The following is a 24,697-nucleotide window of genomic DNA, read 5'->3' as shown; positions in this document are numbered from 1 at the left end:
CAATACACAAAAGGTCATTTTGTGTTGAAGTATCCCTTTAATGAAATTAAAAAGTAAAAAGTTAATGTGAAGCTTAGCATCCTTTTTAATTTGTTATCACATAGGGGATAAATGTTAGATCAGTTTGTCTGTCAAATGTGTTTTATTTGAGCTTGTCGACAAAGCATGTCACCACATAAATGAGCAAGTACTGTATCTAAATACACATACATGCAGTTTGAACGTAATATGCTCTTTTTCCTTTTTTCTCAACATATACTGAACAGTAATAACTGAGAAAATAAAGTATTCATGCGTACATATACACAATACAATAAGATGAAAATAATAATAATAATAATAATAATAATAGAATAGAAAAAACGTTATCCCCCCCCCAGTGGTATTAAAATAGACATAAAATAAAATAAGTTAAAATAAGTGCACAAATAGAAATCAAAAATTAAATTAAAATCATACTATCAATAAATAAATAAATAAATAATAAAGGGGAAAAGGGACAATCCTCACCACACCAGCCCTACCCTTCCCTCACAATGCCAATTTTAGTTCACAGATGATGAGTTAGAGGTGACCAAACCTTGTCAAAATATGAAAGTTTGTCCATGAAAGTGTATCTTATTCTTTCTAGGTGATGTGTGTTCGTAAGGTCATGAAGCCATGACATTTGCTGTGGGGATTTATTTATTTTTCCAATGCATACGGAGCAGTTTCTGTTAGATTAGTTGAAGGTTTAGTCGTTTTTGAGCGCTGAAATTTTGAACATTAAAATTTCCGACAGTCTTGAAGGCATCATTTGGCACCGTGCGTGTAGGCAGTTAGAAGAATACTTGGTAAAGCTTTAGACACTCAATTTATCACAAGTCACGCGTTAGTATGCCTTCCCACGGCCACGCAGCGCAAATAGTTGATAGTTAGCGATGTTAAGACTCCAGAACAAGAGGAGGAGAGACGAACAACACAACAACTGCTACTTGCTGCCCAGAAAACAAGCAGTTGTAGGCAGAAGCAGATCCCGGAACTTGAAACGGTCGGAAGCGAGCTAACGTTAGCTAGCTTTTTGTTGACAGTGCGCGTGCTGTCAAACCTGAACACGACCTCGTTAAAAGTAACTACTCAGTTAGCGTCATACTTTGGGACTCGTACCGGCGACGGGTAGTTAGCAGCTTCCCAAAGTCGTTTTTGGGGCGAAATTTGGTAGAAGTTTCCGACACTTTTAAACCACTTGTGGATCTGGAAGATGGCATCAAGAGGAGGATTCACACCGATGAATATGAATGTGAGCCCCATGAATGTTGGGCACGCTGCGGGCATGAGGATGCCAGGTATGCCGCAGGCTCCGGCGGGATACTCCCGGAGCATGACCACCGCTCCCCAGTACCCCCAGGTCGGTTTAATTAATCTTTATTAAATAGAAAAGCTGTGTGTTGAGCTAAAGGTGAGGGTAACGTTTTCTGATAAGTTAATTCCACTATGTCCCCTTAAAGTTTACATAACTTTGGCTGCTTTTCAAAGAACATTCAGTCCTAAATTTAAGTTGAAACAAAAGCACCATAATAAGAAAACCATTAAAGCTTTTAATCTCCAAAATATCAAGGTGTGGACACCACTTCCGCATTTGTAAAGGTAATTACTCCGTGCCACCCATAAATTGAATGCAGCATTTTTAATATGGTGTTCACAGTGATGGGTCATTGTGTACCCTTATGTTTGATTATAATTAGTATCACAGGACAGTGTTTTGTGCATGTGTGAAAGAGACTATCACGTGGCTGCCCTCAGCCTCCTGTCAGTTAGCCTGAAAACAAAAGTAAGTGTATCATCACCACCATCTGTCAGAGCTAAGCCTGCATATATTGTGCCAGTTTTACCACCACCTGCAGCTCCGTGTGGTTTTAAGTTATTATGCACCATTGCAGCTGTCTCATGTTTGTTGGAGCCATATGGGTTCAGATATTTGTTTGTTTTCTGTTAAAAGAGGGATCAGACAAAGTAAGCAGCTGTTTAAGCCATATACTTTGATGATAAAGCAATTAAATTTGGTGTATTCCAGACTATACTATGCTTTATACTTTACGTCAGACTACTACACATATATACAAGACATCACAGAAAAAGCACATGCATACACGTCACCAAGGGTGTAGGTTTCACTTCAACATTGATTGGTCCTCTGCCAGAAAATTTTGAGCATCAAGCACTTAATTTCCTGCATCCTGGTGACTTTGTATGCACCAATTTGTGCCTTTTCTGCATCAATTAACTGTGCAAGTGTCTCAAACTTTGTCAAAGTAAAAGTCCTGTGCTACTTTTATGTTTTTATTGGGGTGAGACAAATGCACATGTTCGAAACATTTGAAGGATGACGTGTCCCATGTGTCCCCACGGAAATCTACACTCATGCACGTCACTATGAAACATCACAACTAAAATAGGACTTAGCAAATTGCTGTTCTCTACGTTATCCAGTCTACACATACTGTGCATCAGGGCTGGAAGATATGGAGAAAATCAAATATGACGATATTTTTTTTTACCACATATCTTAATATCAATATTGCAGCGATGTTGTAGGGTTGAATGTCGGTGCTTTTACAAAACATTTACACAGTCACAATGTCTGATAATGTCAGATATAGACAAATTAGATTTAGGAGTTCTAAAGACATTTATAGTATCACTTTAAGTGAAATTTGGGAGCAAACTATATGTTCTTTCCAAGTAAACACATTGAAGTCCGGTCAAAAACCAGAAATGGCCAGCAAAGCCTTATTGTAACGATGTATATTCTTTGTGTGATCTAAATGTATAGAGCGGATGAACTTAAGGGCACTGTGTGCATATTGTGTCAAAGTCTTTCCCCTTTTCAAACAGTCTTTCCCGCCTTTTAAAATTATGTTTCCCATAGCGCCAACACATGAAACTTTTGCGGTGACATGACTAAAAAACATTTATGACCCATCCAATGTTAATTTAAGACAATTTAATACTTTTTAAAGGCCTTTTATTTTTATTTTTAAAAGTGTATTTAAGACTATTTAAGGACCTGTGGCCACCCTGACAATGAGATTTTCATAAATAATCATCAGTAATGTGGATATAATGACTAAGTAGGTAAAGGCAAATAATAGAACAGTCTGGCAAGTTCAGAAAATTACATCACTTTACTGTAAAGCAGCCTTTAAAACCAGGAATAGACACTTACAATATTCCAGTATCCAAACTCTAAGACGATATCTAGCCTCATATCACAGTATTGATGTAATATCACTGTATTGTCCAAACCTACTGTGTATTTATACAAGCATTTTTTTCGCTGCCTGAGTTGTTTTTATTTACTATGAGTAATATGTCTGTCCTCCATCTAATTATCCCTCCATAATCTGATATCAAAAACATCACACTTGGAGCGTAAACCCACCTTTTATAAACCAGTACTGCAGGACGAAAAGGTAAACACAATATAAAGCATGCTTATAACAACTCAAACTTTCTTTAAAACAAAAGTAGTGAGCACTGGAGAGGTTCAGAGAAAGACACTTGTTTTCTTCACTACTTGAAAATTCTTCTTAACCTTCTTTTCTTCAGCGCCCAGGGATGCCGTCCAACAGAGTGGGAGGCCCCATGGGATCAATGGGGGGTCAGCTGCCTGGTCCTTCTTACGGTGGTGGGAACATGTCCATGCGGCAAGGCATGGGGCCTCCGAGCATGGACGCCTCGAGGAAACGGTTCCTTCATATGCATCAACAGCAGCAAGAGGCGCTGGGAGGCCTAAGACGAGGGTAAATCGTGGAGATGTGAGAGTGTTTGTGTGAGAGGAGGAGAAGAGAGGGAGAGGAATAATGGCAAGGTTGATTGATCAAGACAGCCCAGGGGCCAAACCAGGGAGGTGTAGACTCATATAAAAAGAGATGCTACTTGTTTTCACTGTTGATTCATCTGAGGATTCTTTTCTCGATAAATTCTACAGAATCAGGAAAACATTACAGAAAGGTGACAAGCATTGTTACCAATTAATTGATCTACTCAACAATAAAAAAATTTGCCAAGCCGCTTTTTACTGTAGCTACAGTAACACAATGAATGAACCATTAATTATTTCCCTATAATACAGGTGAAATATTGCAAATTCTTTTATTCACATCACATTTCTTGCAACATTAAGTCAAGGGTGCATATTTCTTTTTAACATTTTAACATGAAACAGAGGTTTGGGGTCCTCAGACAAAAAATTATGAGCATCAAATGCTTAATTTCCTGCATTCTGTTGAATTTTTATGCACTCATTTGTGAATTTTCTGCATCAAATTGAGGTGTTAATGTCTTCAGTTTTGCCAAAATTAAAGTCCTCTGCTAGATTAATGGTTTTAGATATTGTGGTGGATGTGTTCCCTGCGTCTCCTCTGAAATCTTCGCTTATGTCTTTCTCCAGTTGTAGTGATACAAAACCTCATTTTCTGATGTTGACTGACTAAAACAAACAACGGGTGTGAAGCCATAGCCAAATCAAACAGTTAGGTTTCATCACAGTATTGTTATTTTGTTTTTTAAGATGTAATGATCCCAGAAAAGTGTTCATGAGGATCATGAATTTTTAAAGAGGAGCGCCTCATTATGAAAATGTGTTTTCTTCCTTTTCTACAAAGCAGGTTTATAGCAAACATGATTACTTTAAGGACCTTACAAGAAATGTTTTCCTCAGCCACGACGAAGTGCAGCAGTACGTTGTGTACTTAAATGAACATAATTACATCCAGCAGGGAATGTTTTTCAAGTAAACCAAGAATTGCATCTTGTTATTGAATTATAAAAATATATTTTCATACACAACCCCGTTGTAGTCATGTAGTCATAAAGAGTCAGTGGCTAATTTTGCCTGTTGTGGCTCGTTAACGATGTAACAACATCGCTTTTCATCTGGGACGTGTTTTTCTCTCTGCGATCTGTTTGTGAAGTCACTGCGCCATTAAAAACACAGCTCAGATCACACAGACACGAGGATAGAGTATCTCATGACTGGTCTCTGCGTTCAAAGCAGCACACACGACTCGTGGGTATTTTTGACTTCAAACTGCTCAGTGATGCCACGCTCGTAAATGTGGTGATCCGTGATGTGAGGCAGCTTTACAGCCTCGTCCACAATGAACCTCTTGTCTTCTCGAGCGTCATCTCATAACAAAATCCTCAGTAAAGGCAGATTGATGTTCCACAGCGCTTGAAGCAACAATCTAAATTGTCATTAAAGAGCTCGGGAATTAGATTTAGTTACTCTGAGGGGGAACTGTGTAATTTAATTAGAAAAAACAAAATGGCTTTTATGAAGTCAGCTCAGTGATGATGAGTCAGAGCTTAAGGTGCTCATTAGGGGCGACTGAATGAAGATTCTGTTATCGCACTGTGAAGATTTAACAAATAATTAATAACAGGATGAAGTGAATGAGGTCTTTCTGTTAATCCTGTGTGTGGTCAGGTTCTCTAAATTAGTTAATGGAGGTCACACTTTTGAAAGGGTAGGTGCTAAATGGTGACACAACACTTATGTCCTTGTTTGACTAAGAAATATTTTCAGCCTTTGGATTTTGGATGTATTTCAGAGAAAGCACATGGTTTATGTTTCGGTCAATTCATGTATGAGTGGGGTTTTTTGTTTTGGCAAAATAAACATATTTAATACTTTGGAAATCATCTTGTGTATTATCTTTACTGTGTGATTTCAGGGCAAAGAGACGCAAGATGGCGGACAAGGTTCTTCCTCAGCGGGTAAGAAAGTTTTGACCCTCTGAATCATACTTAAGGTGGATTTAGTGTTGCATCGGTTTGAGATTGTCATGGTATATCTCTCAGAAAACGTTACACTTTATTATAGTTGAAACTTGAAATCTTTTTTTCTTAATGAAAGCCTCTTTAAAAAGTAAAATAAAATCGAATAAAGGTAAGATTCTTGGTTGCTTTTCCCTTTTCAATACTCTACATAAGCAAATGTATACGTTATCCAAAGTGTCAGTTGCAGCCTTAGATGGATTCAGTTCATTTGCAGTTGGCTGTATTGCCGATATATTCATGTCCTGCTGTTTGCTCTCTAGATCCGAGACCTGGTCCCAGAGTCCCAGGCCTACATGGATCTCTTGGCGTTTGAAAGGAAACTGGATCAGACCATTGCCCGAAAGCGTATGGAGATTCAGGAAGCCATCAAGAAACCCATTATGGTACCTCTTCATAATGAGTACATTGTCTGACTCTAAAGTGATGAAAAGGACATTTTGAGACGACTTTACAGCTTAATGAAGTGCTTCCTAGTCACAAGTTTAACGATTTTAAGGCTGTATTACATGCATGCATCATTTCCTTTGAGTCCCTCTTTTTCAGGGAGGTAGTTTATCTGAATCCAGTATAGAGAGGGAATTTAAACATTCTGTATACGACATTCAGAGCATTAATATAAAAGCAAACTACTATTTGCAAGGCAAAGATATAGTAGAGTGTTGGCGTCCTGAGCAGAGAATAAAGTCACGCTCTCTTTGTGTGTGTACAGTAATCCGAGCTGCTCTGTGGTTCATTGTCGTAAACCGATCCAGCCGTACTCGCATGTTAGTGTATGTGTGTAACCCACTGGCTAGCTCATCACCACAGCTGTGCACAGCATTCATACGGTGGTTACTGCCGATTCTGCAAAGGCATCATCATGTAATCATCAGCACTGTTGCCATTATTTAGCGCTGTTTTTTGTAGTTAGCACCATTAGCTGCTAACCACCGGCTCAGCCACCTCCATGTTGAGAACAGTTTCCAGACAACTCATACACTAAATTCTGCCTTAAAGGTCCAGAGTGTAGGATCTAGAGCCATCTAGTGGTGAGGTTGCAGAACTGAACTTTCTCCCATGTGTCAAGCATGTAGGAGAATTTTGGTAGCCGATGCGAAAACACTAACAGCCCTATGTAGAGTCAGTGTTTGGTTTGTCTGTTATGTGCTACTGTAGAACAACATGGCGGACTCTGTAGAAGAGGACCTGCTCTGTTTGTAGAAATAAACAGCTCAATCTAAGCTAACGAAACACAACGATTGTTAGTTTCAGGTGATTATAGACGAAGGAAAACATGGTTATGAATATTGTGTACCACTTCTGACAGTAGATGCCACTAAATCCTACACACAGGACCTTTAAATACATTGACTAGCCTTTGGAGAACAAATGAAGGATTGATTGACCAATGTATGACTTCCATGTTTGGTGAAGATCTGTCTTCTCCATTCAACAGGAGCAGTTTTAAAAGAGTCTTATTCCCAGATGAATCTATAGGAATTTGTATAATTTTTTGTTTGATAAACAGTTCTGACTGAAGCTCCTGATATATCTGCTTGTTCATCTCCATGACGCAGCAAAAACGCAAGCTCAGGATCTACATTTCGAACACGTACACTCCCAGCAAGCCGGAGGGCGAGGAGGCCGAGAAGGTGTCCTCCTGGGAACTGAGAGTGGAGGGAAAACTTCTGGAGGAAGTACGTGAGAAACTCTTTTCATTTGGATCTCCTCACTCTGTTTCACCATTGTCCCAGTGTGGTCTGATTCCAAGTATTTCAGTCCGTGTTATTGTGTTTCTGAAAACTTCAGTCACTCAGTTCTGGTTGGCCTCTGTCTTTGGCTCAGACCACGCAACCAGATGTGTGTTTACAGCTCTCCCCACTCCACCCCACAACTCCTCACACACACACACACACACACACACACACACACTAGCTCATGTTCTCTTTCTGAAACAAGGAATTGAAACCACTGGCCGTTACATACCATGAGCTGACAAGCCTCCCCTCCCTCCATCAATTCCAGCTCAACTCGTTGTGTCATCTGAGGCCACATGAAGGAGTTTTTTTTTTTTCCTTTCTTTTCAGTTAATTTTTCTCCTCTGGCTCATTTGGTTTAGGCATGCGTAGGAGTTGTGCATGGAGTAATAGAAGAAGAAAAGGGATGTGAGGGAAGGAGTGAAAGGGGTCATGTTGTGCAAACAGACTTAAACAGGCCGTTGGAGAGGGTGGGGGCGTAACAGCTTTTTCTACTCGTCTAGTTTTGTGCTTCGCCACCCCCAAAGTGGTCAGAGCTAAACAATGCAGCTGCACAGAATGACACAGCACAGTGAGAAGACAAAGATAGATACCAATCTTGTTGCTTTGTCTTTTAACACTTTCTCTTTGTCCCTAGCCTGGCAAGCAGAAGAGGAAGTTCTCGTCTTTCTTCAAAAGCCTGGTGATTGAGCTCGATAAGGAGCTCTATGGACCTGACAACCACTTAGTAGAGGTATGACGTCATTTTGAAGGCATGTGATGCAACCAACCTCAGAACATTTTAAGAGCACGAACACCAAAATGTTCTGCTATTGGTTCAACAGCCCCAGTACACTTCTTTTTTAGCTCTGGTCAGTAAGTGGAGTTCAGCTGGAAACATTAAAACTTTTTGAACCAATCATTTCTTTGATTAAGAGCTCTTGAATCTGGAAGATGTCCCACCATGTTCAGTCCAACCTCTTGTGAGTTAAGTTTGAATTAATCCACAGACAGGATTAAACCAGCCCTTTATATCAGTATATCAGTTTGTTTGTTACTATGTTCTATCATATCTTTTTTATTTCTGTACAAAAACATGTTTTGGCATGGTCAAGAGTCCAGTTTACATAATCTGGCTCAGAGCTCTGAGGGGTCTGGTTTTCAACACCCATTCCTGAACTTCAACTGGACACGCAATACCGCACCCACTCCACCACCCACACTTATGACCAGTTAGTTGTGCAACGCGACCCAATCCGCTGCCTGACCTGAAACCACAAATTCTATAATAACCATGCGGCGTTTAAATAATTCGGTCAAGCAGCATGTTTTTTTTCCGAGCAATATCTTTATTAAATGTCAAATACTTTGTAAGAACAGCGAAGCAACTGTGTTCTCGTCTAAAAGAATATCAAAAGCACAGAGATTATTGTTCAACAACCTTCCGTTGTTCTGTTACATTTCAGACATTTTTAAGACAACAAAATGCAAACAACAATAATAAAAAAAAATTAATTAAACATAATAAAATCAAAGAAACCAATAAAAGAAGAGGGTTCCAATATTGTTATATTCATGTAGTTCTTTTATTGTTTGTACCTTGCATCAAACTCAAAGACAGATTGATTTTAAAGAGTGATTGTTTCTCTTTAATGATGTATGTAATCTTTTTCAGAGGTAGACTTATGGATAACTCTTTAATCCAATGAATTAACTTTGGTTTACTGGTCTTTTTCCAAGAGAGTGAGAACTCTTTTTGCAAGCAGCAGACAGAGACTCAGGCAGCATGTTTAATGTGATCATTTTGGGGCATTTCATACAAATGAAACTGAGATATTAGTATTTAAACAGTGTTCCCACAGTCATGGAAAAAGTTGTGGAATTTCATTGCCACATTTTACAGGCCTGGAAAAATTATGGAATTAGTAAAAATCATTGAAAGTTTTAGAATTTTTTTTTTTTTTAATGTGTAATAAAATGACTGCATGAAATCCTCCATGTATAACCTTCCACCTAATGTAATATAATGGCAAATGTATTTTTTGTAACTGTCAAGGTAGCGTAGCTCTAATATGTGTCAATGTGTAACATTTTGTTCGCCATCACTTAAGTTTCTTCATTTTCTCCTGGCGTTGCCTCTTTCTCTTCATGTTTTCCAGCTGGCTGAAATTATTTTTTAACAGAGTTTAAATCTGATATGTTTGGAGTAACGCCTGGCAAGTGGGGCAAGAGAAAAAATCATTATGACCCCATAATGATTTTTTCTTAAAAATCACGTAAGAGTTCTGCAATTTTTCAGTGAAAATGTGTGGGCACCCTTTTTAAAACGAAGGTAATTCAGGAAATAAAATTTAAATGAATGTTTTTTGCTTATTCTAATAATATTGAGCAGCACATCTCCACAGTCAACATGCCTGTCAGTGTCCCACCTGATTATTCCAGGTGGCGTAGAAGACAGAGCCGACATACAAAGTCAGAGGATTCAAACAGTAAAATATTAAATTAGATTATTATTATTAGCATTTTATTGTAATATATTTATCATTCATCCAACATCCGCGATCAGACCCACAAGGCCTTTTTCCACCCAGGTCTGAGCCAGGAAAAAAAAACAAAAAAAACATCTGCAAATCACCTTTTTCGCACGTCCCCCAACCTGATGCAGGATTCTGGTTTGGCTTGTCACTGGTTGCCTATTGTTTTAAATATCCCTCTCGCTACTTGAAACAAGTCTCCCATAGCCGGACCTTTCTTCGTACTTTGTTTTAGTGCTATGTATGAAACAACAATCTCCCAGCTAGCAACCTACACGCTAAAATGTCCTTTAATGTATTATTTGGTGTTTTCTTTTGAGGGGAATTTGGCCATTTTTATGTCAGTCCTCGCCTCCCAAACAATATCCTTCTCAACACAGCTTGGCACTGCCCCAGATGATTGTGATTGGTTTAGGTTTCAAGTTTATTTCATTTATATAGCTCTTTAAAAAAGCAAAACAGGTTTTGCACCAGAGTGCCCAACAAAGACAGACATGTATGTATACACATACAAGCTTATAGACATAACAGTGTATTTAAAGAAACAGAAACAACCCAGTGTTTTGTCCTTAGTGTGAAATTATGATGTGTTCAGCCAGACTCGTCTCCAGAACTGGCACAGCACGAGATAGGTCAGGCTTTGCAAGGCTGAATTTACATAACTGAGTATCTCTTAGACAAAAACAACAGTGGTGAAAGAAAGAATGTATGGTCATAGATACCTAATGATTGCACCATTTAATAAAACTGGGACCTAACCAGTATCTGTGGAAGAGCAAGCAGAGGGCTTTAATGAATGTAACATTTTATTGTATTAATGTATTTTAGTTTGGATTAATTATACCAAATGAATAAATCTGATCTCTTTCCTTCATCTTTCAGTGGCACAGAATGCCCACCACTCAGGAGACCGACGGTTTCCAGGTCAAAAGGCCCGGCGACGTGAATGTTAAATGCACCCTCCTGCTCATGCTTGACCACCAGGTACCACCACTTTGCTGTCATCTTCTCTCCAACAGTCTTATTTCTTGCTTACCTTTTTTATGTCTAACCACTGCTGTCTTTGTCTTCTCTTCAGCCCCCTCAGTACAAACTGGACCCGCGGTTGGCTCGCCTGCTGGGTGTGCACACTCAGACGCGGGCCAGCATCATGCAAGCTCTCTGGCTCTACATCAAGAACAACAAGCTGCAGGACTGTCATGAGAAGGAGTACATCAACTGCAACCGCTACTTCAGACAGGTAAAGGAAGGGTTTGGAGGCTACCACTTACCCCAGTTTGCTTTGACATTTGAAAATGCTGTCAAAATCATTTTGTATGTGTATTATATCAACAATCAATGTATGCATACAAACACCTAACTTGTTTCCTAAATAAGTAAATGTATACAGTCAATCATTTGTAGCTTCACACTGCACTCCACGACTTCTGTAGCTCATATACAGATATTATACTGGGCTTTAAATGTTTTAATGCTTGTAGGGAGACTAAGGGATAACAAGCGTTACCTTCTGTCTAAATGCTGTCCAGATCTTTGGCTGTCCTCGCATGAGGTTCTCAGAGATTCCCATGAAACTGGCCGGCCTGCTGCAGCACCCTGACCCCATCATCATCAATCACATGATTAGGTATGGGAGTGTGGATCGTTATCCCTCTGTGTGTGTGTGTGTGTGTGTGTGTGTGTGTGTGTGATTGTGTGTGTGTGTGTGTCCTCTGTCAGGATCTCATTTATTATTAGAAAAACTTGGAAGTGTTTTTCTAAAAATGTAGAATTTCTCAAAGTATCTCCAAAGACTTGAAATTTATTCCTGGTCTGCACTACAAGTCTGCATCAACATCACTCCTCCTCCCTTATCTCATTCCAACTTGAATTCTGTTGTGCCGTCTGTGCGTCTCTGAGCAGTGTGGACCCCACAGATCAGAAGAAGACGGCGTGCTATGACATTGATGTGGAGGTGGATGACCCACTGAAGGGCCAAATGACCAGTTTCCTGTCCTCTACAACCAACCAGCAGGAAATTGCTGCACTGGAGATGAAGGTATGTCCTGTCTGTCAGTCACAGCTGCCTGCACCTCACTGGCCTTTCAGGATAAATATACATTTGTGCTGGTTGTGTTCACCGCAGATCCATGAGACGATTGAGTACATCAACCAGCTGAAGACTGAGAGGGACTTCATGCTGAGCTTCAGTAACAATCCACAGGACTTCATCCAGGACTGGCTCAAGTCTCAGTGCAGAGATCTGAAGGTAAACATTTGCTCCCGCTACTAATCTACTGTGTGTGTTTCTCCACAGGATGTCTCACGCTGCTGTTTATTTTACACACAGTATTGCTCAAATACATTATGTTTTCAAGTATACCAACCACAGTTTGAGCTGTTTTTGTTTTTTCTGAAAATATTTGTCAGAGTAGTTCAGTATGGTTGCACTGTAGGTATCAGAAGCTCTGTTTCCACCGAGCAGTACGGTACAGTTCCAGTATCATCACAATTATCTTCATGACAACCTCAACAAATGTTTGTCTTTGTTCACATATTTTGTGCAGTCAGTTGTTCGCTTTCCCAAATGTAGAGTTATTTCAAAATTCTTTTGAAAGCATTTTGCAGGGGAGGAAAAAAGCATTTCCTGGCATAAGTTTCCCAATGTTTAATAAAAACATGCTCCAAAATGAAAAACTAGCTGTTATGCAAGGGTAATTTGTGACCGGTTCACTGAGGCAAATTAACAGCGGACAGGTGCTATAATTACACACACCTGTGCTGAATCACACTGAACAAAAGGACATATTTAAACAGAGCTTCAATGGTCAGATGGAAGCAGACGGGAGCTAAATTAAAATCATTTGCTCAGAATAAATGGAGAGACCTCAATGCCTTGTCTGCCAAAATAAGTTGACCATTTAATACATTATTTTGGTGTTCGGAATTTAAACCGTGTTCTGTATTCATGATATTGTGGTTCCTCGTGTTCAGTGATACTTTTTTTTTGCCATCAGTTGATGACAGACGTGACAGGAAACCCAGAGGAGGAGAGGAGGTCTGAGTTCTACCAGGCGCCCTGGGTACCAGAGGCGGTGGGCAGATACGTGTACTCCAAAGTAAGGAGTTACAAAGCTTATTGCTCTGCTGAACAGAGCACATGTTTGATATATGTTTTATTGGAAGGTGTAGATTGTCATAAGTTTTTGAATGCACTAACAATATCTGTATCTTTGTTCCAGGTGCAGCAGAGGAGGCAGGAGCTGGAGCAGGTGTTGGGCATCCGACTCACCTAAAGACATACTCCAGAGACGTAGTTTATTCGCCAAACGTTAACGTCTGCACAATCGAAATTGGAATTTGCTTAAAGAGAAATAAGCTAATGCTGCAGCTTAAATGTTCACAAAGCCATCCTCACTGACATGGTATCATAACCCAGCTTCTAAGTGGGATACATATAAGATAACAGTTCTAAAATCAAAGTATATGGGACCAAAGTGATGATTAACACGTCCCTTATCATATGTTTGCCTTGCATTGTCTTGTCATGTTGAGCCTGTTCAAATAACCGCTGCCTTGTTTTGCAATATGTTTTGTTTATGGTACAATATGCTTAAGATATTTTAAGCATCGGTGCTGTCGAGGTGTTTTTCACCAACACATTGTGTGCTGTTTTGAAAAGGTCTGTTTACCGTCATATGTGAAAGCCATAACCTTTAGAAAGGAACAATGCCTAGTGAGAAATATATGTTGTTTTTTTTATTTCAAAAACAAATTTAGAAAATACAGATTATTTTCTGGAAAAACAGGAACAAGAATGATGTCTGATGACTTGGATAGGAACACATAAGAAGCCTTTTACGCCAACAATATTTTTTTTGCTGTTTTTTTATATATATATATATTGGTGGATATATAATTTGAAATTTGAAAGCAGGATTTTCAGGACAGCTCTCCTTTGGGAAAAGCTTGAGCTCCTTATTTGAGTCCACTCTGTCCAGCTGTAACTCAGCAGCTTTTTTTTGTACTTCTTGGATGTTTACATGCTGTTTTTATTTGTTATTGGGGGTCTTTAATGCCAGGAAGAGGAACAGTGGCTGGCTCTTTGGATTGAAGGGAAGATCCAAACCTCGGAAGAAGGTTACCTGGTGTTAATGAAATAGGCAGTTGTAGCGTGTCACTTAAAATGCACCGAATTGTTTTGTACAGTTTATATTTTCCCGAGCTAACTTTTCATTGAAATGCTATTTTGTTAAGGTTTTTGTATGAGAGGGTTTTCTGGATCTCTTTAAACATTCCGTGTTAACAGATTTCGCTGTGCCAAAATTTGTTTTGTGAAGCAGGCACTTATAATTTGAGAATTGTTGTGTACAAATATTTTGTTGTACAGCCTCTTTTTAAAATGTTTGCATGTTATGTATCAATCAAATGCCTTTATCTTTTATACATTTGGAGTTGTTTTTTTGTTTTGTTTTTTACAATAAATATACTTACAAATGTCTGTTATTTCATGATATCCCAAAAAGGAACCTGTGTCATATAAAATGTTTTTTTTTCCATGGCACTGTTAATATTGATAGCGTAGGCTTATATTCATATCTTTGACTGTGCAGCCTCAGCTGTATGATAAAAGCTGGGCTGGTTCCATTAGTGTGCATGTTAGGGCTGGTCGAAGAGCTCAGGGGCCTCAGGGCAGCAGTTTCAACAGGTATGGCTTGTCTTACCTGTCTCGTGTTTCCCAACCCGTAAATAACGGTCAAAAGCAAATACACCCCTCACTCTTAACAGATTTGCATCTCAGCTTGTAAGATCAAAATGGTTCAAAGCAAAGTATGACAGCAGCTATTAAATTTGTTGATAGATTGTACATGTGTTTGTAGGAGTAAATTAAGCTTTTTAATTAGAGGAAGTAAAGTGAGTCAAAATTATTTTAAGTTGTTAGGATAATGACATAGGAGTGAAAGTCAGAGGAAACCTCAGTTTACAGTTGGGACTGAAAAAGATTTTTTTTAAAATTCCCATCACAGAGCCCTCGTGCCTGGAGTGATGTTTTTTGTGACCTACTGTAGGAGGCTAACTGAAGAGACCAACCATCCAAAGAAACAGTGACATCTAGTAATTATTTTTGCACAACATACCTAAACCAAATGGTAAAGATAGCTCAATCAGGTTGAGTTGAGCTCGGCACATTTTACATTAAGATACAGTGACTCAAAATGTGCTCTACCACACGGCTGAGTGGAACGTTAAAAGGTTAAAGGTATGCGCTTTTTTTTTTTTTTTTTTTTTTGACATGTTATAGTTTCAGAGAACGTACTTAACAACTTTATGTAAGTTTATACAAAAAATAAAAGACTACTAAGGGTCAAATATAAAAGGTGGTGAAGCTGAGTTAATATAATTAAAATTGACAATTTTCTACAAAATAAATGATCATTCCATTCATTGTTGTTAAGTGATACATTTAATGTCATCCATTATATATATATATATATATATATATATATGCTGAAATCATTTTGTTAGTATGTAGGTAGTGATGCTAAGATAATAAATTCACAATTATTATGAGATAAAAAAAGGATGATATTTCTCTTCTGCTCCTACCATATATTCAATGATATTCCATTATATGTTTGATGGAAAAAAAAAAAATGTAAGTATTAGTATAAGAGTTTTCACTATTTCTGAGATGTTTTCAAAATACTGTAAAGGTAAATATCTAGAATAAATTCGTGGAAATAATACTTATATTGATACTACAAATAATTCCATGGTTTAGTTTAGTTTATTAAGAAGGGACAGTGCAAATGAATAAATAACCATGGTATAAAAATGCCAGAATTTTTCATCCGTAGTCCCTTGGCCAAGATGTTACACGAGGCTACCTAATGTACAACAAAGCACAGAAAACAAACAAAAAATGAACAAAACGATACAAAACAAAAAAGAGAGAAAGAAAACAGGGCAACACAGCATACAGTTTAAAAGACCTCATTGAACACATCAACAATAAATGATTTTAACATGAATTTTTAATCATAAAAATGTAATGATCATCAAATGTCTGATTCAGAGCTAAAACTCGAGGCAAAATTGAGGCAATATGTAAGGACATACAATTTTTAAACTGAAATAAATTTACGTATGTTAGTCTACCAACATATTAGCATTATAAAGGTACATGGTTTGTAATTTTGATTTCTTTTTTTCTTTCTGTTTCACAAAGACCTCAAAGTGACTTTTTCACTGTTCAGCAAAGGCCTAAAAACAAGGGAAAAAATGCAAAGAAAAACAAATGTCCATTGCTTTTTTTGTTAGTGAGGACATTAAGGGCTTAAAAAGGTCTGTAGGTGTACATGAGCACATTTAAAAAAAAAAAAAAATACGCCGAAGAAGAAGTCTTCCGGAAATACGTCGCTCCTGAAGCGGATGCAGAAATTTCCAAGATGGAGGTGGACGGTGTCGATCATGTAGGTGTATTTTTTCAGCCGTTTTGTTGGTTTTATTGTTATATTATCAAAGAAGCGTCCCCATTACGCCTTGACTCAAATAATTTCCTTTAACCGGTTGTGAGAATGAATGGCTGTGCGACTCTGCTGTAACTTAAATTGTGAAATGTCACTTCATTCAAAACACTTGAAGTGTAGTCTGCTGCTGCCGGTTTGCTGTCTCATTGTTGCTAACCTAGCTAAGAACCGGGTAGCTAAACCTTACTGTGTACGGTCTGAATGACTGGTAGCAACTGTCTTTTCACGTGTTACGTTTAGAATATGCAAAGGCTGTTAGATACTAAATATATGAATGAAAACTAATAGTTTTAGGATCACTGAACAGCCCCATCTAACGCTATGTCAGAGTTAGCCAGTGCTAGCTAGGCTAATGTTAGTCAGCAGATAAACTAGCTAGGTAATTATTAAGAGGTAGGTAACACTGACTTTTAACCCACTTTATTATTGTATTGTTGCACAAACCGGCTCTGTATAACTGGGTTTTGCTGTCTTCAAAAACCTAAATTAATTCAACGCTGTCGCACGACTAACTAGGCTTAATGAGTTGCCATTTAGTGTTGACATGTGTTGATTACATTTGCGTGTGATTTGGCATTATTTAACAAATTTAGTCTCTCGTACAATTTGGTAAGTAGTCGACCAACTGAAAGTGAATTAACAGCAATTGATCAATTGTTTGAATTGTCATTTATCCAGCATAAAAAACTGTATTTTCTCTGGTTGTAGCTTCTTAAATGTGAAAGTTTGCTGCTTCTCGCTGTTTCATATTATTGTGAATTGGATATTTTTAAGACTTCTGCTGTTGTTGGATAAAACAGTCTTTCAACACAAAACTGGGACTCTTGGAACTAATGATGGACATTTGTTCATTTTACAGACCAAACAATTAAGTAAAACTAGCATTAAACAGATTAATCAATATTAATTAAAGTTTGATGATTACTTTTGTCGGCAGATGGAGATGGGGGAGAGTAAAGGTGGCTCAGGTCTGCGGCAGTACTACTTGTCCAAGATAGAAGAGTTGCAGGTAAGAAAATCTTTCATCTGCAAACTTTCAGCCATTAATATGTCTTAGATTAGATTGCACAATAACCTCTGCTTGCCTCTCAATCCCGAACCCCTGTTTTCTCAACAGTTGACAGTAAATGACAAGAGCCAGAATCTCAGACGTCTGCAGGCACAGAGAAATGAGCTCAATGCCAAAGGTACACCGTTCTTCATCAGTCCAACATCTGTGTATTTTAAAATATGATTTAATTTTTCAAAGCTGTAAAATAACTACCATGGGTGAAAATATTAAAGTTGTACTTTTTGTCTCTCAGTGCGTCTCCTTCGTGAGGAGCTCCAGTTACTACAGGAGCAGGGCTCGTACGTAGGAGAAGTGGTTAGGGTCATGGACAAAAAGAAAGTGCTGGTCAAGGTATGCTGTGTACTTGTAGTTTGTACAATACTTTGTTTTGAGTAGCAGTTGACAGTTTAAATTAATATGTCTCCTCTTTATTTTCAGGTGCATCCGGAGGGAAAATTTGTCGTGGATGTGGACAAAAACATTGACATCAATGATGTTAGTATTGTAGTCATTGTCCTCTAAATAACGGTTGCCAATAGGTGCACTTGAATACTTTTCCCTTTTGTTTTTTTTTTTACAATACAATACAAAACAGACATGATGCTTTTCACTTGTAGCCACCATAGCACAAGACTGAATAGCAGATAGAGCAAGCCATATTTGCCCCCTGTACAGTCAGTCACTATGATAAGTGGGATTTCATGTCAGGAAACATTTAACCTTAAGTATTTTTTTTACCTTTTGTCATTTCTCCATTAGGTGACGCCCAATTGCCGCGTCGCTCTGCGTAACGACAGCTACACCCTGCACAAGATCCTGCCCAACAAGGTGGACCCTCTGGTATCGCTCATGATGGTGGAGAAGGTGCCCGACTCTACCTATGAAATGATTGGTGGCCTGGACAAGCAGATCAAGGAGATCAAGGAAGTGATTGAGCTGCCTGTCAAGCACCCAGAGCTGTTTGAGGCTTTGGGCATCGCACAGCCCAAGGTGGGTGGCTGACAAGAGCGCTGATAGCTGTACAATTACTTTTTGTACTGATTTTTAAAGGGGACATTCCTCTTTTCTCTTGTGTTATAAGGAGGTCAGAGATAAGTTCAGGTCTAAAAACAAAAGTGTGCTCCTGAAGTTGATAGAGAGACATTTTAGCAAAGTGTATATGATTAAGAAAACAAACCATAGCCTATGGTTGCTTTGTATGCGCCCTTTTGTTTAATGACATTTTAAGATTAGTTAGAGGTTGCAGGTGTCTCTAAGAGCTGAGAATATTTTCCTGCAAAACCATTCAGAAAATGTCCAAACTATGTAAGCCAGCTAACATTAAAAGATTATACACCAAGTCATGGTGTTTGTTCACAGAAACTTACAGGTAGAAAACCCCCGTGTCGCATACATAAAATCAAACAGCATTTAAACTGATAATGATTATTTTTTTTCTGTGTTTAAAATACATTTTGCTGCAGCCCCCGTCCACAGCAGTAGTAGCCTTCATGCAGCTAGATTTGGTTTAACAAAGATGGTAGCAAAGTAACACAGTGCATAGAAGGGCACATAAGCACAGAGCAAGCATATAAGCATAGATAAAAGCAATCAATTATTGGATGGACTGAAAATCAGTCCGCAACTGCTTTGATAATTACGCGTTTAAAATGTTTTTTGGGGCGTCGTGGCTTAGTGGATAGAGCAGGCGCCCCATGTACAAGGCTGTTGCCACAGCGGCCCGGGTTCGACTCCAGCCTGTGGCCCTTTGCTACATGTCATTCCCCCCTTCACACTTATCTGTCCTATCGATTGAAGGCAAAAACGCCCCAAAAAATATCTTTTTTTTTTTAAATTTTTTTTTAATGTTTTTCAAGCAAAAATGTTACATTTACAGGTTTCAAATGTGAGATTTTTTTGCTTTCCTTGGTCTTAGATTATAGTTAATTTAATATTTTTGCTTCAGAAATGTCAATTGGACAAAACAAGACATCAAATGAAGTCACTTGAAGTCCAGTGTTTTTAGGCCAAAGATTAATCGAGAAATAATCCATAGATTAATCTAAGTATTTGCTTTTTGTGTGCAGGGCGTGCTCCTGTACGGACCCCCAGGTACAGGGAAGACCCTGCTGGCCAGAGCTGTGGCTCACCACACTGACTGTACCTTCATCAGGGTGTCCGGTTCTGAGTTGGTCCAGAAGTTCATTGGAGAGGGTGAGCTCTTTTGTCTCATCTAAATGCTTTAATCAAATTAATTTCCACTCATGACTCATCTGAAAAAAACATTAAAAACCCTCTGGTTGTATAACCTTGATTTCTCCCTCTCTTGTGGCAGGTGCCCGTATGGTGCGTGAGCTTTTCGTCATGGCCAGAGAACACGCTCCCTCCATCATCTTCATGGACGAGATCGACTCCATCGGGTCGTCTCGCCTGGAGGGCGGCTCAGGTGGCGACAGCGAGGTGCAGAGGACAATGCTGGAGCTGCTTAATCAGCTGGATGGCTTCGAGGCCACCAAAAACATCAAGGTAACACACACACACACGTGTAAAAAATCCCTTTATTTTTTGTTGTTTGATCAAGAGATGTGATGTAAGATGTTTCGTATTTCTTTCATAGTTACTTGAAGTCTTATTAATTTGATTAAAATTGTCTCTCTGTCTCAGGTCATTATGGCCACCAACCGTATTGACATCCTGGACTCAGCTCTGCTCAGGCCAGGCAGGATCGACAGGAAGATTGAGTTCCCACCTCCAAATGAAGAGGTAGTCACTTGAGCAGTATAAACACACACGTATACATGCTTTGGAGGTGTTTGTTTTTAAGCATATGGTACGTCTGCACCGTTAGGCCCGTCTGGACATCCTGAAGATCCACTCCAGGAAGATGAACCTGACACGTGGCATTAATCTGAGGAAGATTGCAGAGCTGATGCCTGGAGCCTCTGGTGCTGAGGTCAAGGTGAGGATCAGCTCACTGAATGGTAGCAGCTGGGTGGTGAATGAAGGCGTTTTATTTAATTTTCTCGTCTGTGTATTTATAGGGTGTTTGCACAGAGGCAGGGATGTACGCTCTGAGGGAGAGGAGAGTTCACGTCACCCAGGAGGACTTTGAGATGGCTGTTGCAAAGGTTTGTGCGACTGTTCTCTTTTACAGTGTATCTTGGCTCAGATGTTTGTCCTATTTTCATAGCCTTGTCTTACACCACTGGCCCCGTATCTACCTTCAAGCTACAGTTGGTAACTTTCATAAAAATGTAGTATTTACTTAAATTGTCACTATATTCACACAGCACTAAATGAAACCGATTATCTGTGAAAAAATGTTCCCATACCTATTCTTTTGCCTTGTATTGCTTCTAATGGCCTTACTGCACGTATAAAAACAACCAATCAGAGCTGAGGAGCCTCTAACGTAGCTGTCAATCATGTCAATCACTGCTCCTGAACTGCGGTCAAACTAAGCAGCGCTGATCAAATATGAATCAAGATTTTATGACTGCAAACATGTTTTAGTGTACTGTTTAGCTGTAAATGGGAGTTGAATGACCTGGCTGCCATGTTGGATACAGTTTAATGGAGTACAAAGCACCGCCCACAAGCCAAACCAACTGTCTCATTTTACAGCTAAACAGTGCACTAAAATATGTTTGATAACATCTGAGGTGAGAAATAGACAGTGCAGTAACAGATCATCGCTGCCTAATTGACAGTTTGACTACAGTGCATGAGCTGTGATTGACATGATTGACAGTTGCATTAGAGACTCCTCGGCTCTGATTGGTTGTTGTTGACCATGCCGCATTAGATTTTAGCAAATGGCATCAGAGACAGTAAGAAGAACATGAGTTTTTTTTCACAGACTATTTCATGTACTTCTTCCAGAATACAGTGAAAGTTTCAGCAAATACGATTATAAGTTTTCTTGAGTTACCAACTGTAGCTTTAAAGGAAAACTTCTCCCCACAAATAACCAGTTGTGTATCAGTTTCTCACCCTGTGTTACATTGACTTCATGAGGAAAACTCTTTTCTTGGATGCCTCTGGTGAACGAAGATACCTTGATAAATTATTATAGTTATAGGGGGCCGCATTAACAGCAAAAATATATCAAAAATACTTTCCAAACCTACATCTCGTGCAGTATAATCAATCTCATTTATCACGTCATCTGCTCAGTACTTCCCAAACACTACAACCTTACTATTTAAAACTGAACTGAGGTATTCTTTTAAATTCTCAGGTATATAAACGTGGAACTGACGCTTTTAATGTCAAGTTAAATTTTCATACTTGTATAATAAATGTTTCTACTAGTAGCCGCATATTAAGACTGTTTTCCTGTTGTCTTCACCAGGTGATGCAGAAAGACAGCGAGAAGAACATGTCCATCAAGAAGCTGTGGAAGTAACAGGCCTTGTGTACTGCTGCACACAATGCAAACACATATGTATATTTTCCTTTTGTTTATGGTTTGGTTTATAAATGTCATTCTAGAGTAAATGGTTTCCCCAAATACTGGATGGTGTATGCGTTTTATTTCTCAGTCATTTATTCTCTTCAAACAACAGTGCCAAAGATTGAGTCAACACAATTCTCTTGTTTAATACAGACTTTTGTCAAAGCCAAGTCAGGTAACAGTAACATGAGTACAGTCTCCAGCGTGAGAAGATGTCTGCAGATTATTCTTTCATAATGCTCGATATGGCACTTCACATTATAGCTGCTATTACAGTAGATGTCTTACATAGTCATAGTGAGTGCAGCTCTGTGACTACAGCTTGCTTTAGGAACGTACTTCCTACATGCATGTATTACATGTCTGTTAGAGCCATTTTTCACTGAGGAATCTAAAACAGAGAGGCTTGCTTGATGTTCAGACTGATGAAATAGCAGCTACTGACGTGACTCAGCCTACTATCACAAATCTGTACATGTGGAATGGTTAGTATGGCAGTAAACACTGGATGACTCCAACACACTGAGAACCTCCAGAGGTCTCCTGCAGTTTAATCTGTCCTCCACATGCTGTGGTCCACTGATCCAACATGGAACAGTCGAGCTCATCAGGCTAGCTCCTCACCCAGGACACAGGCACCCACTGACGCTCCATCTGCACCCTCTCCAGTAGGACCTGGAGCTCAGCTAAGGCACTGACTGGGTCCTCCTTCACCAGGATATAGTCCACCCAAGGGCCGTAGCACTCGTCCATCCGCTCAGCTGACTGTTTAATTTCCTGTAGGTCATCCTCCTAGTGAGCACAAGGACAGACGTGTTGAGTAATAAAATGCAGTCCTTTAAATTACAGTAATTTGTGCACAGCCTGCAGTAATTTAATCACCACCAGGGGGTGCTAAGAAAAGGCTGCATTTAAACTTTCATGATAAATTGGTCATTTTTTTTCAAGGTGTTTAAGTTTCAAGCAACTTACTGTGATCCCTGAGCTGAGTGAGGAAGAGGAGCCGAGTAGTTTCCTTTGACTGTCATAGATGCGAGGCCTTACGAAGACGACATATGGTTTGAACTCAGCAGTACGCAGAGTCTTCAGTGCCTGGATGTGAGGGGAAAACAACGCGTATATATCAGCCATGAAATGTGTGTGTGCATATCAATAGTTTTCCCTGCTCCACCTCTCATTAAAGCTGTCAGTGTAATGAAAAAAGAAGTGGAATTTCACTGTGTCTGTGTCACATCAGTAAGGTTCTCTAGCAGCACCAGCACAGCTGTCAGTATGAGACTGTGTGAGACTTTATGACATACTGTACAATAAAATCTTTACGCCACACTATATTCTGATGTTTTATAATTACATGTTGATGGAATACTATACTATGACATTCGGATCACATTTTTGATGCCATACTATACTGAGATGTTTTTATCAAAATTTTAACGACATACATCCTATGTTGTTTTTATCAAAATTTTAACGTTAATGACATTTTTATCACATTTTTGACGACAAATATACATAAGAGTATAATATATATATATATATATATATACTATTTTTATCAAAATTTTAACGACGTACTATTCTATGATGCTTTTATCACAATTTTTATGCCACGCTATACTGACGTTTTTAATCACAATTTTAACAATATACTATACTATGACATTTTCATTAGAAATTTTAACGACGCACTATTCTATTACCTTTTTATCACATTTTTGATGACATACTATACTATGATGGGTTTTTTTAAAGATATTTTTTGGGGGCATTTTTTGCCTTTAATTGATAGGACAGTCAAGCGTGAAGGGGGGAGAGACATGCACCAAAGGGCCACAGGCACGTCGGGAACCCGGGCCACTGCGGCAACAGCCTTGTACATGGGGCGCCTGCTCTACCACTAAGCCACCGATGACCCATACTATGACGTTTTTATCAAAATTACCGACGTACTATACTATGTCATTTTAATCACATTTTTGACGACATACTATATATACTATGACATTTTTATTAAAAATTTTAACGAAGTACTATTCTGACGTTTTGATCACATTTTTGACGACATACTATACCATGACGTTTTTATCAAAATTTTCCCGACATACTATACTACGATGTTTTGATCACATTTTTGGTGACATACTATACTATGACGTTTTGATCACATTTTTTATGACATACTACACTATGACGTTTTTATCAAAATTTTTAACGACATACTATACTATCACCTTTTGATCACATTTTTGATGACATACTATACTATGACATTTTATCACATTTTTGATGACATACTATACTATGACATTTTGATCACATTTTTGACAACATACTATACTATGACAATTTGATCACATTTTTGAATACTATACTATGACATTTTGATCACATTTTTGACAACATACTATACTATGACATTTTATCACATTTTTGATGACATACTATACTATGACATTTTATCACATTTTTGATGACATACTATACTATGACATTTTGATCACATTTTTGACAACATACTATACTATGACAATTTGATCACATTTTTGATGACATACTATACTATGACATTTTGATCACATTTTTGACGACATACGAAATACTATGACATTTTGATCACATTTTTGACGACA

General features: G+C 38.6%; 3 protein-coding genes across 4 annotated transcripts in view; 2 read left to right on the top strand and 1 right to left on the bottom strand.

Moving 5' to 3' along the window:
- Positions 1–795: 795 nt before the first annotated feature.
- Positions 796–14,551, top strand: smarcd2 (SWI/SNF related, matrix associated, actin dependent regulator of chromatin, subfamily d, member 2). The gene is made up of 13 exons (XM_050060513.1): positions 796–1,387; positions 3,589–3,782; positions 5,718–5,760; positions 6,084–6,206; positions 7,380–7,499; positions 8,197–8,292; positions 10,955–11,056; positions 11,151–11,312; positions 11,602–11,699; positions 11,975–12,110; positions 12,198–12,320; positions 13,069–13,170; positions 13,294–14,551. The coding sequence occupies exons 1-13, from the start codon at positions 1,241–1,243 to the stop codon at positions 13,345–13,347; spliced, it is 1,500 nt and encodes a 499-aa protein (XP_049916470.1). The 5' UTR covers positions 796–1,240; the 3' UTR covers positions 13,348–14,551.
- A 1,893-nt stretch (positions 14,552–16,444) lies between these two features.
- On the top strand, positions 16,445–22,124 carry psmc5 (proteasome 26S subunit, ATPase 5). The gene is made up of 12 exons (XM_050060039.1): positions 16,445–16,524; positions 17,519–17,590; positions 17,699–17,768; positions 17,886–17,983; positions 18,071–18,127; positions 18,392–18,622; positions 19,699–19,825; positions 19,947–20,137; positions 20,276–20,374; positions 20,460–20,570; positions 20,653–20,739; positions 21,966–22,124. The coding sequence occupies exons 1-12, from the start codon at positions 16,501–16,503 to the stop codon at positions 22,017–22,019; spliced, it is 1,221 nt and encodes a 406-aa protein (XP_049915996.1). The 5' UTR covers positions 16,445–16,500; the 3' UTR covers positions 22,020–22,124.
- Positions 22,125–22,188: 64 nt separating this feature from the next.
- The window catches only part of LOC126399781 (MAGUK p55 subfamily member 3-like), a 33,123-nt gene continuing 30,614 nt past the window's right edge, over positions 22,189–24,697 (bottom strand). For both annotated transcript variants that reach the window (XM_050060037.1, XM_050060038.1), the window contains 2 exons: positions 23,040–23,159; positions 22,189–22,859 (listed from right to left, as the gene is read on the bottom strand). In XM_050060037.1, coding sequence (XP_049915994.1) covers positions 22,680–22,859; positions 23,040–23,159 — 300 coding nt within the window. In that variant the 3' untranslated portion in view covers positions 22,189–22,679. The remainder of the gene's footprint in view (positions 22,860–23,039; positions 23,160–24,697) is intronic.

Source organism: Epinephelus moara, chromosome 13 (assembly GCF_006386435.1).
Source record: "Epinephelus moara isolate mb chromosome 13, YSFRI_EMoa_1.0, whole genome shotgun sequence".
Taxonomy (NCBI): domain Eukaryota; kingdom Metazoa; phylum Chordata; class Actinopteri; order Perciformes; family Serranidae; genus Epinephelus; species Epinephelus moara.
The sequence above is the reverse complement of the archived record's forward strand: the minus strand, read 5'-3'. Positions and strand labels throughout refer to the sequence as shown.

Excerpts from the sequence above, each read along its gene's own strand:
- smarcd2 (XM_050060513.1), top strand. The coding sequence starts at position 1,241 with ATGGCATCAAGAGGAGGATTCACACCGATGAATATGAATGTGAGCCCC. Across the intron at positions 3,783-5,717 it reads CTGGGAGGCCTAAGACGAGG|GGCAAAGAGACGCAAGATGG; the intron begins GTAAATCGTGGA and ends GTGTGATTTCAG. Across the intron at positions 11,700-11,974 it reads ATCATCAATCACATGATTAG|TGTGGACCCCACAGATCAGA; the intron begins GTATGGGAGTGT and ends GTCTCTGAGCAG.
- psmc5 (XM_050060039.1), top strand. The coding sequence starts at position 16,501 with ATGGAGGTGGACGGTGTCGATCAT. Across the intron at positions 17,591-17,698 it reads CCAAGATAGAAGAGTTGCAG|TTGACAGTAAATGACAAGAG; the intron begins GTAAGAAAATCT and ends TTTTCTCAACAG. Across the intron at positions 20,740-21,965 it reads TTGAGATGGCTGTTGCAAAG|GTGATGCAGAAAGACAGCGA; the intron begins GTTTGTGCGACT and ends TGTCTTCACCAG.